This window comes from Coregonus clupeaformis, chromosome 1, assembly GCF_020615455.1.
Source record: "Coregonus clupeaformis isolate EN_2021a chromosome 1, ASM2061545v1, whole genome shotgun sequence".
Taxonomy (NCBI): domain Eukaryota; kingdom Metazoa; phylum Chordata; class Actinopteri; order Salmoniformes; family Salmonidae; genus Coregonus; species Coregonus clupeaformis.
This window is the reverse complement of record NC_059192.1, coordinates 56731056-56750539: the sequence shown is the minus strand read 5'-3', so window position 1 is coordinate 56750539 and position 19484 is coordinate 56731056. Positions and strand designations below refer to the sequence as shown.

Here is a 19484-nt window from a genome sequence, read left to right as displayed (position 1 = left end):
GAGGGGGCTTGTAGAAAGAGAGGGAGGGAGAGACGGAGAGAGAGAAGAAGATAAAGATCAAGAGAGGAGCAACAATGTGCTGTTACATCATAAATAAAACATTAAGACTGAAAGACGGGTCGAAAGCTCAATTACAGTGAGTTTAAACACATTAACCTTGTGGGACCCATAGAACGAGTCATTCAACCAAAAAAGCCACAAAGGAGTAAGATAACAATGACAGAACCCAATATACCCATCAAACGATGGCTCTTCTAGGCTTGGACTATCTCCATTCCAGGTTAATTAACCAATCAAAGAGAAAGATATACATTTGCATAACTAAATGTGCCATGTCTGCAAGGACCAACACCAGAGTCAGAATCAATTTGGAATACAATTTAGTTAAATGGCTCCGATGTTTGAACTAATTGCCTCTGAAAAAATTAGAGGAGGAAAAAAGTCCCACCAAACAGTGTAGGCTAGTATTAGTTTCTTTATGTTTTGCTGGTTATGATGGCAAAGTGGCTTGATACTTAGATAACATCTGTCTGTAATAAACCTCTTTCCTGTAGGGAATGCTATATAATGAAGCCATATCATATTACACCAAAAGGCATTGGTTGTCCTTCATTTACACAACTTAAGTGATGCCAAAGGCATTGTAATGTCATTGTCATTAATTTCATGATTTCACCCATCATTAGCCTTATAAAGAACAAATCATACAATTCCATAGATGATCTGTTGACTTGACTGTAATTGACCCTAACACAAGTGTCAGGCTAATATTTGGGTTTAGGCTAAGCGTAGACAACCAAGACAATGTTGTCTAAATTGTGAGAGCATCTCCCACATCTGTTGTTTCTCCCCATTGGCTTCATGACTATTAACAAATATTGACCCATTGAATTAGGTCAACGGCAATCCACGGGTACATAATTGGATTCATCACGGGTACATAATTGGACACAAAATGTTCAAACATCTCTCTCATTATTGTTAGGCAGAGCAACTGCAGCTCATGTCAATCGAGAACAACTACTATACCAAATCAAATCAAATAAATTTTATTTGCCACATGCATCGAATACAACATTACCGTGAAATGCTTACTTACAGCCCTTAACCGACAATGCACGGGCAATGCAAATAGTCCGGGTAGCCATGATTAGCTGTTCAGGAGTCTTATGGCTTGGGGATAGAGGCTTTTGAGAAGCCTTTTGGACCTAGACTTGGCGCTCCGGTACCGCTTGCCGTGCGGTAGCAGAGAGAACAGTCTATGACTAGGGTGGCTGGAGTCTTTGACAATTTTGAGGGCCTTTCTCTGACACCGCCTGGTATAGAGGTCCTGGATGGCAGGAAGCTTGGCCCTAGTGATATACTGGGCAATACGCACTACCCTCTGTAGTGCCTTGCGGTCCAAGGCCGAGCAGTTGCCATACCAGGCGTTGATGCAACCAGTCAGGATGCTCTCGATGGTGCAGCTGTATAACTTTTTGAGGATCTGAGGACCCATGCCAAATCTTTTCAGTCTCCTGAGGGGGAATAGGCTTTGTCGTGCCCTCTTCACGACTGTCTTGGTGTGTTTGGACCATGATAGTTTGTTGGTGATGTGGACACCAAGGAACTTGAAGCTCTCAACCTGTTCCACTACAGCCCCGTTGATGAGAATGGGGGCGTGCTAAGTCCTCTTTTTTTTCCTTGTAGTCCACAATCTTCTCCTTTGTCTTGGTCACGTTGAGGGAGAGGTTGTGTATATCCCGTCAGCTGTATGTTGTCCATGTCGTCGTTCAGCCACGACTCGGTGAAACATAAGATATTACAGTTTTTAATGTCCCGTTGGTAGGATAACCGTAATCTTAGGTCATCTAATTTATTTTCAAATGATTGAACATTGGCTAATAGGATTGATGGAAGAGGCAGTTTACTCACTCGCCATCGGATCCTTACAAGGCACCCCGACCTACGCTCACGATATCTCAGTCTCTTTCTCATGCGAATGACAGGGATTTGGGCCTTGTCGGGTGTCTGTAGGATATCCTTCGCGTCCGACACTTTGAATAAAAAATATTCATCCAATACGAGTTGAGTAATCGCTGTCCTGATATCCAGAAGCTCTTTTTGGTTTTAAGAGACTATGGCAGAAACATTCTGTACAGAATAAATTACAAATAACGTGAAAAAACACACATAATAGTACAATTGGTTAGAGGGCTGTAAAACGGCAGCCATCTTCTCCGGCGCCACTTCAATACTTCTATACATGTAAATACTGCAGCCACCGGGGACCAAGCAGCAATTAACCTCTCTTACATAGTGTATCTGCAATGCTTGGCTATTGATGTTGCAGACGGCACATTGCAAATTCAATCATTTCTATGATGCAGTATTGCATTTATGTAAATTCCCAAAACAAACAAACAAGAACCACAGCAAAAATTATTTTGCGCCTTCTAGGTAAATACAATGTTCAATGCATATCATCACTCACTTGCATACATGAAATTAAGTAAGGACCCTGGAAGGGTGAATTTATTCCTGTTTATGTTTTATTGATGTGGGGAGAGCCTTGCCCCAGGAAAGTCAACCAATCATTTTCAGAATCGCTCCCACTCTCTGTGGAGATCAGTCATCCCTTTATCTTAACAGTTTATTCATGTTTTTTGGTTTTAATTGACTCTCTGAGTGCCTGATTTTGTTATGGAACCATGAATTCCAATCCTGTATCTTTTGAAAAACACCATGGCACACAGAGCAGATAGATTCATTAAAGTTATATTACACAAAAGCGTTGTTTGCCAAAGCAGATATTTTGATTCTTTGGAGATGTTTGAAGGCAACAGTGTTCTAGCCATATAATTTCATTTTGAAATACATTTTGATACCAGCTGGACAACTCTCTCTCTCGTTCTCTCTCTCACGCACTTCTGACAAAATCACTTCTCCGTGCTACCAGTTCACTAGGTTTCCAGCCGAGAACAGAAAACTTGGAAACCCCGCCCCCAGACTACCAATCGCTGTCCATGGTTCTGAAATAGCGACATCTACGTGGCTGCCTATCGATAGGCTATCAGATTATGTGGCGCTACTGCTTATTGTAGCCTATAACTTTAATTAAATGGATACATGTTTATTTTATTTGGTCGTCATTTTCTCATGTTGAGCCTAACATTTATGTTTCACGAAGCTATAGGCCTATGGTGTCACAATGCTGCTATTTAGAATGCTGGCTGGAAGCAATAATGTATTTTCTTGTTTAGTAATTAAAGTGGGAAATTCAAACATTGCAGATTGTAAAATGAATTTTCGATGCAACAGCATACTAATCAGTAACCAATGTATATTTTTATATAAAGTATATACAACTGTCCTGTAGGCCTAGGCCCATAGCCTACCTTAGCCGCAAGCACGCTCTCTCGCAGCTAGGATAGAAAGTTTGTGCTGCGTAAAACCAGTCTATTCATGTCAAATAAAACAATCAGTCCACCGTCAAAACAATAGCTTACTAGGGATTGTTTCATTATGCAGATAATACAGTCTAGCCTAGTATCCTACTAGCCTATCTATAGCTATATACAGTGGGGAGTACAAGTATTTGATACACTGCCGATTTTGCAGGTTTTCCTACTTACAAAGCATGTAGAGAATCACAAAAATCCATAAAATCACATTGCATGATTTTTAAGTAATTAATTTGCATTTTATTGCATGACATAAGTATTTGATACATCAGAAAAGCAGAACTTAATATTTGGTACAGAAACCTTTGTTTGCAATTACAGAGATCATACGTTTCCTGTAGGTCTTGACCAGGTTTGCACACACTGCAGGAGGGATTTTGGCCCACTCCTCCATACAGACCTTCTCCAGATCCTTCAGGTTTCGGGGCTGTCACTGGGCAATACAGACTTTCAGCTCTCTCCAAAGATGTTCTATTGGGTTCAGGTCTGGAGACTGGCTAGGCCACTCCAGGACCTTGAGATGCTTCTTACGGAGCCACTCCTTAGTTGCCCTGGCTGTGTGTTTCGGGTCGTTGTCATGCTGGAAGACCCAGCCACGACCCATCTTCAATGCTCTTACTGAGGGAAGGAGATTTTTGGCCAAGATCTCGCGATACATGGCCCCATCCATCCTCCCCTCAATACGGAGCAGTCGTCCTGTCCCCTTTGCAGAAAAGCATCCCCAAAGAATGATGTTTCCACCTCCATGCTTCATGGTTGGGATGGTGTTCTTGGGGTTGTACTCATCCTTCTTCTTCCTCCAAACACGTCGAGTGGAGTTTAGTCCAAAAAGCTCTATTTTTGTCTCATCAGACCACATGACCTTCTCCCATTCCTCCTCTGGATCATCCAGATGGTCATTGGCAAACTTCAAACGGCCTGGACATGTGCTGGCTTGAGCAGGGGGACCTTGCGGTGCGCTGCAGGATTTTAATCCATGACGGCGTAGTGTGTTACTAATGGTTTTCTTTGAGACTGTGGTCCCAGCTCTCTTCAGGTCATTGACCAGGTCCTGCCATGTAGTTCTGGGCTGATCCCTCACCTTCCTCATGATCATTGATGCCCCACGAGGTGAGATCTTGAATGGAGCCCCAGACCGAGGGTGATTGACCGTCATCTTGAACTTCTTCCATTTTCTAATGATTGTGCCAACAGTTGTTGCCTTCTCACCAAGCTGCTTGCCTATTGTCCTGTAGCCCATCCCAGCCTTGTGCAGGTCTACAATTTTATCCCTGATGTCCTTACAAAGCTCTCTGGTCTTGGCCATTGTGGAGAGGTTGGAGTCTGTTTGATTGAGTGCGTGGACAGGTGTCTTTTATACAGGTAATGAGTTCAAACAGGTGCAGTTAATACAGGTAATGAGTGGAGAACAGGAGGGCTTCTTAAAGAAAAACTAAAAGGTCTGTGAGAGCCGGAATTCTTACTGGTTGGTAGGTGATCAAATACTTATGTCATGCAATAAAATGCAAATTAATTACTTAAAAATCATACAACGTGATTTTATGGATTTTTGTTTTTAGATTTTAGATTCCGTCTCTCACAGTTGAATTGTACCTATGATAAAAATTACAGACCTGTACATGCTTTGTAAGTAGGAAAACCTGCAAAATCGGCAGTGTATCAAATACTTTTTCTCCCCACTGTATATATATATATATATATATACACTACCGGTCAAAAGTTTTAGAACACATACTCATTCAAGGGTTTTTCTTTATTCCTACTATTTACTACATTGTAGAATAATAGTGAAGATATCAAAACTATGAAATAACAAATGGTATCATCTAGTAACAAAAAAGGGTTAAACAAATCAAAATATATTTTATACTTGAGATTCTTTGAATAGCCACCCTTTGCCTTGATGACAGCTTTGCACTCTCTTGGCATTCTCTCAACCATCATAACCAGTAATGCTTTTCCAACAGCATTAAAGGAGCTTTTCCTTCAATCTGCGGTCCGGCTCATCCCAAACCATCTCAATTTGGTTGAGGTCGGGGGATTGTGGAGGCCAGGTCATCTGATGCAGCACTCCATCACTCTCCTTCTTGGAAAAATAGCCCTTACACAGCCTGGAGTTGTGTTGGGTCATTGTCCTGTTGAAAAACAAATGATTGTCCCACTAAGCCCAAACCGGATGGGATGGCGTATCACTGCAGAATGCTGTGGTAGCCATGCTGGTTAAGTGTGCCTTGAATTCTAAATAAATCACAGACAGTGTCACCAGCAAAGAACCCCACACTATAACACCTCCTCCTCCATGCTTTATGTGGGAAATTCTCATGCAGAGATCATCCGTTCACCCACACCATGTCTCAAAAAGACACGGCGGTTGGAACCAAAAATCTCAAATTTGGACTCCAGACCAAAGAACACATTTCCACCAGTCTAATATTCATTGCTCGTGTTTCTTGGCCCAAGCAAGTCTCTTCTTATTATTGGTGTCCTTTAGTAGTGGTTTCTTTGCAGCAATTCGACCATGAAGGCCTGATTGATACAGTCTCCTATGAACAGTTGATGTTGAGATGTGTCTGTTATTTGAACTCTGTGAAGCATTTATTTGGGCTGCAATTTCTGAGGCTGGTAACTCTAATGAACTTATCCTCTGCAGCAGAGGTAACTCTGGGTCTTCCATTCCTGTGGCGGTCCTCATGAGAGCCAGTTTCATCATAGCGCTTGATGGTTTTTGCGACTGCACTTCAAGAAACGCTCAAAATTCTTGAAATGTTCCGTATTGACTGACCTTCATGTCTTAAAGTAATGATGGGCTGTCATTTCTCTTTGCTTATTTGAGCTGTTCTTGCCATAATATGGACTGTATACCCCCCCCACCTTGTCACAACACAACTGATTTGCTCAAACTTATTAAGACGGATGGAAATTCCACAAATTCACTTTTACGAAGGCACACCAGTTAATTGAAATACATTCTGGGTGACTACCTCATGAAGCTGATTGAGAGAATGCCAAGAGTGTGCAAAACTGTCATCAAGCAAAGGGTGGCTATTTGAAGAATCTCAAATATAAAATATATTTTGATTTTTTTAACACTTTTTTGGTTACTACCTGATTCCATATGTGTTATTTCATAGTTTTGATGTCTTCACTATTATTCTACAATGTAGAAAATAGTAAAAATAAGAAAAACCCTTGAGGTGTTCTAAAACTTTTGAACGGTAGTGTATATATTGTACATATTTTTTTATACTGTATACATACAGTTGAAGTCTGAAGTTTACATACACGTTAGCCATATACATTTAAACTTAGTTTTTCACAATTCCTGACATTTAATCCTAGTAAACATTCCCTGTCTTAGGTCAGTTAGGATCACCACTTTATTTTAAGAATGTGAAATGTTAGCATAATAGTAGAGAGAAAGATTATTTTCATTACATTCCCAGTGGGTCAGAAGTTTACATACACACAATTAGTATTTGGTAGCATTACCTTTAAATTGATTAACTTGGGTCAAACGTTTTGGGTAGCCTTCCACAAGCTTCCCACAATAAGTTGGGTGAATTTTGTCCCATTCCTCCTGACAGAGCTCGTGTAACTGAGTCAGGTTTGTAGGCCTCCTTGCTCGCACATGCTTTTTCAGTTCTGCCCACACATTTTCTATAGGATTGAGGTCAGGGCTTTCTGATGGCCACTCCAGTACCTTGACTTTGTTTTCCTTAAGCCATTTTGCCACAACTTTGGAAGTATGCTTGGGGTCATTGTCTATTTGGAAGACCCATTTGCGACCAAGCTTTAACTTCCTAACTGATGTCTTGACATATTGCTTCAATATATCCACATAATTTTCCTTCCTCATGATGCCATCTATTTTGTGAAGAACACCAGTCCTTCCTGCAGCAAAGCACCCCCACAGCATGATGCTGCCACCCCCGTGCTTCATGGTTGGGATGGTGTTCTTCGGCTTGCAAGCAACCCCTTTTTTCCTCCAAACATAACGATGGTCATTATGGCAAAACTGTTCTCTTTTTGTTTCAACAGACCAGAGGACATTTCTCCAAAAAGTACAATCTTTGTCCTCATGTGCAGTTGCAGACCGTAGTCTGGCTTCTTTATGCCGGTTTTGGAACAGTGGCTTCTTCCTTACTGAGCGGCCTTAAAGGTTATGTCAATATAGGACTCGTTTTACTGTGGATGTAGATACTTTTGTACCTGTTTCCTCCATCATCTTCACAAGGTCCTTTGCTGTTGTTCTGGGATTGATTTGCACTTTTCGCACCAAAGGATCTTCAACTCTAGGAGACATAATGCGTCTCCTTCCTGAGCGGTATGATGGCTGTGTGGTCCGATGGTGTTTATACTTGCGTACTATTGTTTGTACAGATGAACGTGGTACCTTCAGGCATTTGGAAATTGCTCCCACGAATGAACCAGACTTGTGGAGGTCTACAAAAAAATGTCTGAGGTCTTGGCTGATTTTTTTTGATTATTCCATGATGTCAAGCTAAGAGGCACTGAGTTTGAAGGTAGGCCTTGAAATACATCCACAGGGACACCTCCAATTGACTTAAATTATGTCAATTAGCCTATCAGAAGCTTCTAAAGCCATGACATCATTTTCTGGAATTTTCCAAGCTGTTTAAAGGCACAGTCAACTTAGTGTATGTAATCTTCTGACCCACTGGAATTGTGATACAGTTAATTATAAGTGAAATAATCTGTCTGTAAACAATTGTTGGAAAAATTACTTGTGTCATGCACAAAGTAGATGTCCAAACCGACTTGCCAAAACTATAGTTTGTTAACAAGAAATTTGTGGAGTGGTTGAAAAATGAGTTTAAATGATTGCAACCTAAGTGTATGTAAACTTCCGACTTCAACTGTATATACAGTGGGGAGAACAAGTATTTGATACACTGCCGATTTTGCAGCTTTTCCTACTTACAAAGTATGTAGAGGTCTGTAATTTTTATCATAGGTACACTTCAACTGTGAGAGACGGAATCTAAAACAAAAAACCAGAAAATCACATTGTATGATTTTTAAGTAATTAATTTGTATTTTATTGCATGAAATAAGTATTTGATCACCTACCAACCAGTAAGAATTCCGGCTCTCACAGACCTGTTAGTTTTTCTTTAAGAAGCCCTCTTGTTCTCCACTCATTACCTTTATTAACTGCACCTGTTTGAACTCTTTACCTGTATAAAAGACACCTGTCCACACACTCAATCAAACAGACTCCAACCTCTCCACAATGGCCAAGACCAGAGAGCTGTGTAAGGACATGAGGGATAAAATTGTAGACCTGCGCAAGGCTGGGATGGGCTACAGGACAATATGCAAGCAGCTTGGTGAGAAGGCAACAACTGTTGGCGCAATTATTAGAAAATTGAAGAAGTTCAAGATGACAGTCAATCACCCTCGGTCTGGGGCTCCATGCAAGATCTCACCTCGTGGGGCATCAATGATCATGAGGAAGGTGAGGGATCAGCCCAGAACTACATGGCAGGACCTGGTCAATGACCTGAAGAGAGATGGGACCACAGTCTCAAAGAAAACCATTAGTAACACACTACGCCGTCATGGATTAAAATCCTGCAGCGCACGCAAGGTCCGTCTGAAGTTTGCCAATGACCATCTGGATGATCCAGAGGAGGAATGTGAGAAGGTCATGTGGTCTGATGAGACAAAAATAGAGCTTTTTGGTCTAAACTCCACTCGCCGTGTTTGGAGGAAGAAGAAGGATGAGTACAACCCCAAGAACATCATCCCAACCGTGAAGCATGGAGGTGGAAACATACTTCTTTGGGGATGCTTTTCTGCAAAAGGGACAGGACGACTGCACCGTATTGAGGGGAGGATGGATGGGGCCATGTATCGCGAGATCTTGGCCAACAATCTCCTTCCTTCAGTAAGAGCATTGAAGATGGTTCGTGGCTGGGTCTTCCAGCATGACAACGACCCAAAACAAACAGCTAGGGCAACTAAGGAGTGGCTCCGTAAGAGGCATCTCAAGGTCCTGGAGTGGCCTAGCCAGTCTCCAGACCTGAACCCAATAGAAAATCTTTGGAGGGAGCTGAAAGTCCGTATTGCCCAGCGACAGGCCCGAAACCTGAAGGAACTGGAGAAGGTCTGTATGGAGGAGTGGGCCAAAATCCCTGCTGCAGTGTGTGCAAACCTGGTCAAGACCTACAGGAAACATATGATCTCTGTAATTGCAAACAAAGGTTTCTGTACCAAATATTAAGTTCTGCTTTTCTGATGTATCAAATACTTATGTCATGCAATAAAATGCAAATTAATTACTTAAAAATCATACAATGTGATTTTCTGGATTTTTGTTTTAGATTCTGTCTCTCACAGTTGAAGTGTACCTATGAAAAAAATTACAGACCTCTACATGCTTTGTAAGTAGGAAAAGCTGCAAAATTGGCAGTGTATCAAATACTTGTTCTCCCCACTTGTTCTCCCAATATATATATATATATATATATATATATATATACAGTGAGGGAAAAAATTATTTGATCCCCTGCTGATTTTTTACGTTTGCCCACTGACAAAGACATGATCAGTCTATCATTTTAATGGTAGGTTTATTTGAACAGTGAGAGACAGAATAACAACAAAAAAATCCAGAAAAATGCATGTCAAAAATGTTATAAATTGATTTGCATTTTAATGAGGGAAATAAGTATTTGACCCCTCTGCAAAACATGACTTAGTACTTGGTGGCAAAACCTTTGTTGGCAATCACAGAGGTCAGACGTTTCTTGTAGTTGGCCACTAGGTTTGCACACATCTCAGGAGGGATTTTGTCCGACTCCTCTTTGCAGATCTTCTCCAAGTCATTAAGGTTTCGAGGCTGACGTTTGGCAACTCGAACCTTCAGCTCCCTCCACAGATTTTCTATGGGATTAAGGTCTGGAGACTGGCTAGGCCACTCCAGGACCTTAATGTGCTTCTTCTTGAGCCACTCCTTTGTTGACTTGGCCGTGTGTGTTGGGTCATTGTCATGCTGGAATACCCATCCACGACCCATTTTCAATGCCCTGGCTGAGGGAAGGAGGTTCTCACCCAAGATTTGACGGTACATGGCCCCGTCCATCGTCCCTTTGATGCGGTGAAGTTGTCCTGTCCCCTTAGCAGAAAAACACTCCCAAAGCATAATGTTTCCACCTCCATGTTTGACGGTGGGGATGGTGTTCTTGGGGTCATAGGCAGCATTCCTTCTCCTGCAAACACAGCAAGTTGAGTTGATGCCAAAGAGCTCGATTTTGGTCTCATCTGACCACAACACTTTCACCCAGTTCTCCTCTGAATCATTCAGATGTTCATTGGCAAACTTCAGGCGGGCCTGTATATGTGCTTTCTTTAGCAGGGGGACCTTGCGGGAGCTGCAGGATTTCAGTCCTTCACGGCGTAGTGTGTTACCAATTGTTTTCTTGGTGACTATGGTCCCAGCTGCCTTGAGATCATTGACAAGATCCTCCCGTCTAGTTCTGGGCTGATTCCTCACCGTTCTCATGATCATTGCAACTCCACGAGGTGAGATCTTGCATGGAGCCCCAGGCCGAGGGAGATTGACAGTTATTTTGTGTTTCTTCCATTTGAGAATAATCACACCAACTGTTGTCACCTTCTCACCAAGCTGCTTGGCGATGGTCTTGTAGCCCATTCCAGCCTTGTGTAGGTCTACAATCTTGTCCCTGACATCCTTGGAGAGCTCTTTGGTCTTGGCCATGGTGGAGAGTTTGGAATCTGATTGATTGATTGCTTCTGTGGACAGGTGTCTTTTATACAGGTAACAAGCTGAGATTAGGACCACTCCCGTTAAGAGTGTGCTCCTAATCTCATCTCGTTACCTTTATAAAAGACACCTGGGAGCCAGAAATCCTTCTGATTGAGAGGGGGTCAAATACTTATTTCCCTCATTAAAATGCAAATCAATTTATAACATTTTTGACATGCGTTTTTCTTGATTTTTTTGTTGTTATTCTGTCTCTCACTGTTCAAATAAACCTACCATTAAAATCATAGCCTGATCATTTCTTTTTCAGTGGGCAAACATACAAAATCAGCAGGGGATCAAATACTTTTTTTCCTTCACTGTATATATATATATATTTTTTTTTTTTTACAATTTAGACATTTTTTTATCATATTTTTTGGAATGGCGGCAAAGGTTTAGCAGCGGCAGGTAGCGCGACTGATAGAGCGGCTGTTCGCGACACTACCATCTCGAAGGCAGAGATAGTATATGTGCATCAAAGCTGGGACCAAGAGACTGAAAAGCAGCTCCTATCTCCAGGCCATCAGACGGTTAAATAGTCACCACTAGCCTCCACCCAGTACCCTGCCCTGTACTTTAGCCACTGTTACTAGCCGGCTATCACCCGGTACTCAACCTTGCACATTAAAGACTGCTGCCCTATCTACATAGTCATTGAACACTGGTCCCTTTAATAATGTTTACATACTGTTTTACCCACTTCATATGTACGGTGCTGTAACAAAGTATTTGCTCCCTTTCTGATTATCTCTATTTTTGCATATTGTTGATGCTGAATGTTGTCAGATCTTCAACCAAAACCTAATATTAAATAAATGGCACCTGAGTTTACAAATATTTAACAAAAATGTATACTTATTTTATTTATTTAATTTGCAATACTGCTCATTTCAAGTCCTGCCACAACATCTCAATTGGGATTAGGTCTGGACTTTGACTAGGCCATTCCTAAACTTCAAATTAGTTGCAATTCAGAGGCCACTGAAATATATCTCAATTTGATTTATGTTAAACTGGTAAATTGCCTTCTCGGATTGGATTAGCAAAATAAAATAAGTAGAAAATAAGTAATTTAGAAAATGCTGTATTAGACGAACACATTTGGTGATGCTCACTCTGATTACTGTTGCTATTTCGAGGCACCCCTCAAACTTTTCAGAGATTTGAATTTTATGATACCATTGTAATCAGATACACATTAATGACAGACTGTGAAGCAAGTTATGCAATTACTAAGATAAACACTTACGACAGAACAATATGTGACACATGTTTTGTTATCATGATAAAAGGATCAATGTATTAATGTATTCAACACATGCAGTGACATATTGACTGCATACATTTTGTTAGTGTCACGACTTCCACCGAGGCTGGCTCCCCTCCTTGTTCGGGCAGGCTTCGGCGTTTGTCATCACCGGCTTACTAGCCACTGCCGCTCTATATATCATCATTCCATTAGTCTTGTCTTGTCAATTACAAACACCTGGTTCTTATCCCCTCATTAGTCCGTGTATACAGTGAGGGAAAAAAGTATTTGATCCCCTGCTGATTTTGTATGTTTGCCCACTGCCAAAGAAATTATCAGTCTATAATTTTAATGGTAGGTTTATTTGAACAGTGAGAGACAGAATAACAACAACAAAAATCCAGAAAAACGCATGTCAAAATTTGTATAAATTGATTTGCATTTTTATGAGGGAAATAAGTATTTGACCCCCTCTCAATCAGAAAGATTTCTGGCTCCAAGGTGTCTTTTATACAGGTAACGGGCTGAGATTAGGAGCACACTCTTAAAGGGAGTGCTCCTAAGCTTAGTTTGTTACCTGTATAAAAGACACCTGTCCACAGAAGCAATCAATCAATCAGATTCCAAACTCTCCACCATGGCCAAGGCCAAAGAGCTCTCCAAGGATGTCAGGGACAAGATTGTAGACCTACACAAGGCTGGAATGGGCTACAAGACCATCGCCAAGCAGCTTGGTGAGAAGGTGATAACAGTTGGTGCGATTATTCGCAAATGGAAGAAACACAAAATAACTGTCAATCTCCCTCGGACTGGGGCTCCATGCAAGATCTCACCTCGTGGAGTTGCAATGATCATGAGAACGGTGAGGAATCAGCCCAGAACTACACGGGAGGATCTTGTCAATGATCTCAAGGCAGCTGGGACCCTAGTCACCAAGAAAACAATTGGTAACACACTACGCCATGAAGGACTGAAATCCTGCAGCGCCCGCAAGGTCTCCCTGCTCAAGAAAGCACATATACAGGCCCGCCTGAAGTTTGCCAATGAACATCTGAATGATTCAGAGGAGAACTGGGTGAAAGTGTTGTGGTCAGATGAGACGAAAATGGAGCTCTTTGGGATCAACTCAACTCGCCGTGTTTGGAGGAGGAGGAATGCTGCCTATGACCCCAAGAACACCATCCCCACCGTCAAACATGGAGGTGGAAACATTATGCTTTGGGGGGTGTTTTTCTGCTAAGGGGACAGGACAACTTCACCGCATCAAAGAGACGATGGACTGGGCCATGTACTGTCAAATCTTGGGTGAGAACCTCCTTCCCTCAGCCAGGGCATTGAAAATGGGTCATGGATGGGTGTTCCAGCATGACAATGACCCAAAACACACGGCCAAGGCAACAAAGGAGTGGCTCAAGAAGAAGCACATTAAGGTCCTGGAGTGGCCTAGCCAGTCTCCAGACCTTAATCCCATAGAAAATCTGTGGAGGGAGCTGAATGTTCGAGTTGCCAAACGTCAGCCTCGAAACCTTAATGACTTGGAGAAGATCTGCAAAGAGGAGTCGGACAAAGTCCCTCCTGAGATGTGTGCAAACCTCGTGGCCAACTACAAGAAACGTCTGACCTCTGTGATTGCCAACAAGTGTTTTGCCACCAAGTACTAAGTCATGTTTTGCAGAGGGGTCAAATACTTATTTCCCTCATTAAAATGCAAATCAATTTATAACATTTTTGACATGTGTTTTTCTGGATTTTGTTGTTGTTATTCTGTCTCTCACTGTTCAAATAAACCTACCATTAAAATTATAGACTGATCATGTCGTTGTCAGTGGGCAAACATACAAAATCAGCAGGGGATCAAATACTTTTTTCCCTCACTGTAAGTGTTCCCTCTGCCCCCCTTGTCCATGTGGGTGATTGTTATTTGTGAGAGTAGTGTAGCTCAGTGGAGCTACTCTCCCGTTGTATTGCCAGGGTAGATAGTTTCCCCTGTGCCTGTTTTCGTGTGTCGCTATGCAGCCCATTTGTGTACGACGGAATAAACTCTGTATTCTGTGATTTACCCTCCTGCGCCTGACTCCTTCTATCACACTCATCACAGTTAGCTAAAAGCCCAATGTCTTGATTGTAATTCTGAGAGGACATTTTTATTTATTTTTATAAACACTTAGTAGCAAACAACAAACAAAAAAGTTATGGCTTAGCTATAGAAAGACCTTGGTCTTTCCTAATCACATATGGATTTAATTGATTGTTTATGTCTTTATGAGTAAGGAAAAGTTATTCTGTGAAGTCCCCTATTTCATCCAAACAGAAATCTGGTGAAAGCCCCTGTGCATTAGTCTCCTCAACTATTTGTTCACCTATCCACATTGAGCAAATAAACCTTGAATGTCCAGTTTGAGAGGTTTCAACAATCAATTCCAACACTAATGACCTCTGAACATGTCTCAATTAAGCTTGGCAACAGCATTAGTCTTTAAATGCTTGCTCTATGCCAACACTCCATTATCACAAATCCTCACAGCCATGCTTGCTATGTTTAAAACACCATAGTGTATGGGGATTCCTTACTCCATGATAAGTCCTCTGCATTCCAAGCACCTGATAAATAATGAATGTATGAATGGCACTACAAGATGTCAAACCACTGCATGTGCTGAGTAGTGTGTGTGTGTGTGTGTGTGTGTGTGTGTGTGTGTGTGTGTGTGTGTGTGTGTGTGTGTGTGTGTGTGTGTGACTGTGTGTGTCTGCTTATGTACATATGTGCGTGTGTGTGTCTGTGCATGCATGCATGTGTGTGCATGTGTAAGTAGGGGAATCAAGTATCAAGGCAACAGAATAAGTGCAGCATTGACTTAAAGTAACTGTCCAGTATTTCCAGATTTCTATTAAATATGGCCTATAATTACATACAATATGAGTGAAATAGTTTTCCTTCCAACATTTCTTAGTTAAGCATGTTAAAAATCATATTTTCTGTGTTGGAATGGTATGGATGTACCCCAACAACAGAATGGTGTGGGCGTTTACTGGTTATTAAAGATATTAACGTAAATAGACAGCTGATTAGCCAGCTCCTCCTCATCTAGACCGCTGATTGGCCAGCTCATTCTCCTCAGGAGTATGACATCATACTCTATCTCTATGAGGAAATCAGCCAGGTCACCCATGATACAAGTCAGTATTTGACGTCCGTCCATGTCTGAGGACGTCGGGAGATGACGTGGAAACTGGCCACTAGGGGCAACAGTGAGCGCTATTACCTTCAAGTAGGTTTCAGTTTTGCTAAGGCATTGTGGACAGGGATGGCATATGGGCGTAAGCATTTACCTCTGATTTCAAAGGTTGCAAGTTCAAATCAAGCAAAATGAATATGTTTTTTATATTTTTGTTTTATCCTATCCCAAACCTTAACCCTTACCTTAACCATTCAGAGTTAATGCCTAACCTTAAGAATCTGGAGTTAATGCCTGATCTTAACCCTAACCTTAAAAATGTGGCGTTAATGTCTAAACTTAACCTTAAAGACTTAGACATTTGAATTTTGGAACAACTTAGAAATTTGACGTTTGAGAAACATGGATGAATGGTCTGTTTGTGATACAAGTTTGAGGTGGGGTTTTTTAAGTGTTTTTTCTCCAATTTATGTTTTCGCCACAAATACGATTATAGGAGAAGTCAACAACATTATTTGGGTATGAGTTCAAAGTGTGATTTTCACTGGACAGTTAATTTAAAATGCACTTTGTGAAGCCAAATGAATCTCAGTGCTGAGGAAGTGCTGAGACCCCATGGTGATGTGCTGCATAAAGGTCCCTTCACACAAATCATTCACGATAAAGGCAGATACGAGTGTAGTTTGGAGTAGTAAAAATATAGGTATAGGAATGGTAGGCTAACACTTTACAGTTCCCTTAATACTGTATGAGTATAAGTATTCCTGTAAGTACAGCATAACAAGTATTGTAATTACTAGTTGTTACACTGTACTTACATTTTACTTACAACAGTAACCCTAACCTTAGTCCTAACCTTTACGCTTACCCAACCTCTAACCCTAACCACAGAGCAAGTACAGCATAACAATTAGTAATTACAATATTTGTTGCACTGTACTTACAGGAATAATTACACAATAATAAGTATATGATTTCAATTGCCACAAAGTATTATGTTGCCAAACCCACATATAAGACTATATCCATTTTGGGGGTACATTCACACAGTAACATGATCTTCATTATAGCCTTCCACAGTGGTGTATAATGTAATCGAGCAGGTATCCAATCTGGGTTGTCTTTGTGCCTCAAGACCACGTTAGCCCACTGAGCTAAAGCCTAGGCAATATCCCTGAGAGCTAAAATGAGTCTTCAGCTCTCTGGCAAAGTTACTCAGGCAAGGTGTTGTTCTCTGAGCTACCTGTGCTACACATAGTTCGCATCAGCATCAGTGGATCTCGTAGGAGCATGACCATACAGAAAGCGAAACATTCAGCAACAACTTGTTTCCAATAGACCCCTGATCAGTTTGAACCACAGTATCAATGACTACTACACTTAAACTGCGGTAACCTATTTTAGATTAGACCAACATACCTTATTGATGTTGGCAGTTGGACAGATTTTTTACCTAAAACAGTGGGGCAAATGCCATGGACAAAGGAAGTCTTCGTTGTAATAAGGTGAAAATGCTCCTCTTCAGAGTAAACGCTGGGTAGCCTCCAGCCTGGGTGAGCTCTCCTTTGTTCGTTTTTGTCTGTGCAGATTGTTGTGATTAAGAATGTGATTATTTAATCTATTATGAAAATATATTTTCCTGGGCTATAATGGAATGAGTGTAGATAAAATAGTCATGTCAGCGCCAAAAACAGATTTCTAGTCTATTGTATGGAGGAGGCACAGTGCACATTCGGAGCTGTAGTTGTGGAAGTAGTCAAACACAGATGGAGTAATATTTCACTGTATGATTGCAACACCTTTTCTTAATTGCATTTTCATGGAAATACCAATATTTCATAGACAACGCCTACAAATAGCCTAACCATGCAGTCCACTCGAGCAGGCGCGCTCACATTTGTTGATTCTAATCCCGCTCCTATAATTATGCATTAATAATGAAATATCCATAAAGCAAAGTAACCTAAATTCTGTGACAGGCATTTTTTACATTAATAATATATTGTCTGTAAATCATTCAGAGACACGCTCCCTCAGAGTTGAAGTGAGAAGAAACCCATGCATTTTGTTACGCACCATGAGAAAGCTATCTGTAATGATGCGCAACTGAATGATAGACTTTGGAAATATACCGCGGCTGATCCATCGAGTAAAATACTAAAAGGTTGTGTTTAAAATTGACTTTAGAAATGCACACCATTTGAAATACAGTGTTTTTGTATAATGTAAACGTAAATTTGAACTCACGCTGCTGTTGTGTCCAACCCAGTGCCCCATCGCCTGGTTGTGCCCAGAGTCTCCGAATAGAGGAAAAGTGGAGGTGACCAGAAGCGGCTCACTTTGGCTCGGACCAGTTCTTGCATCTTCCCCAGTTCTTCTGTATTCTCTCCTCGGACTATAAACGCCAAAAGGCTCCAAAAGCTTATCGGCTGAAAATGCGTCACCAGGACCTCCAATTTGACTCCTGTCCGAATATTCGCCAAATGCTGTACTTCGCTTTGTTTTTGTACGGTTACTTAAAGCAAATGTGCCGTCATTATCTTCAAAAACACTGTCAGACGTTTTGCTGTCAGCAGTAAAATATCTGGAACGGTGTGGCGCCGTTTTATCTCTGCCAGAAGATATAGCATCAGGTGGCACTTTCTCAATAACTCGGTCCAAGTCCTTTGCCATTCTCCTTCCACCCTTTGGAACCGCTGCTTTTCCATCAATTGGTTCCATTTTAAAAGCTCTGGAAAAGGCAGATTCCTTGACGATATATTTAGGGATTTTGACCCTTGTGGATTTTGGGTTTGCGCGCAGCTCCAAAGTCAATTTATCCATACGGTTAAGCCAAACGCTCCTCGTTGTGGAACTCTCTGGCCAACTTATTTCAGCGTATGCTGTCAACATATTGTGAAAAGAGCTTAAAACGCAAGTCAAAATAGCCCAAAACCAAACTGAACCCGAGACGACCATGGTTTTCACCTCACTGTGGCCAAATATTTGAAAAAGAAAAATACGTTTCGACGCCAGTAGTAGATTCTATCAACTTGTGAAATACTCGCTGTGTTACCGTTAGTCCGACAATCAAAGATCAAGAGTCGCTTCATCTGAACTGCTCAGGTCCAGGAATTTGTCAAAGTAACAAGTTGGGCAGGCGCTGCGCAGCGGACAAATGTACCCGACAAAAAGTGATTGTGGAATTTGTTGAAGGGTGTGTAGGAGAGGAATTACGTTAAAAACGCATGCAATATCTAAACTTGTTGATGTATTTTGCATCGACATAATGTCTATTTGAATTAGTAGCAGTATCATTATTTGACAAATCCATATGGATTAGTTACCCAGCCAACTGGAGAGTTTCGAAATAGACTCCTCCAGTGCGTTAAATGGTTCATCTGACAAAAAATGAATCTCAGTAGCCTATAGGTAATTCTTCGCAATTGCAATTCCTTCTTCTGCAGAACAGGTGAGTGTGTACAGCTATAATTTTGGATATGTTTTGGACATTTGGAGGAACATTTAAAGCTAGTTTATGTAGCCAATGTTCTGACATACTGTATGTGTATTTAGCCCTACATTTGGAAGTGTTCACCCAAAATAAAAATATATTGTATGTGCATATTTAGGTTATTTCATTCATTTCAGCAGCCTCTGGCTGCATGGCATTAACTTCCTCGGACCTCTAATGAATGGCACTCAACAGGGCATATATCCTAGTATGGAAGTACCTTCAAAATGATAATTCCAAACCTCTGCAACATAAATAGACAACAGCCAAGGTAAGTAGAAAATCATGTACATTTGTATTTTGGGTGAACTATCCCAATAAAACAATAGGA

At 41.2% G+C, this 19484-nt stretch overlaps 1 protein-coding gene across 1 annotated transcript in view; it reads right to left on the bottom strand.

Annotated features, from left to right (window-relative positions):
* The window catches only part of LOC121570996 (VPS10 domain-containing receptor SorCS3-like), a 65076-nt gene extending 46271 nt beyond the window's left edge, over window positions 1-18805 (bottom strand). Inside the window, exon 1 of the mRNA XM_041882231.2 lies at window positions 17908-18805. Coding sequence (XP_041738165.2) covers window positions 17908-18618 — 711 coding nt within the window. The 5' untranslated portion in view covers window positions 18619-18805. The remainder of the gene's footprint in view (window positions 1-17907) is intronic.
* Between the last annotated feature and the right edge of the window lie 679 nt (window positions 18806-19484).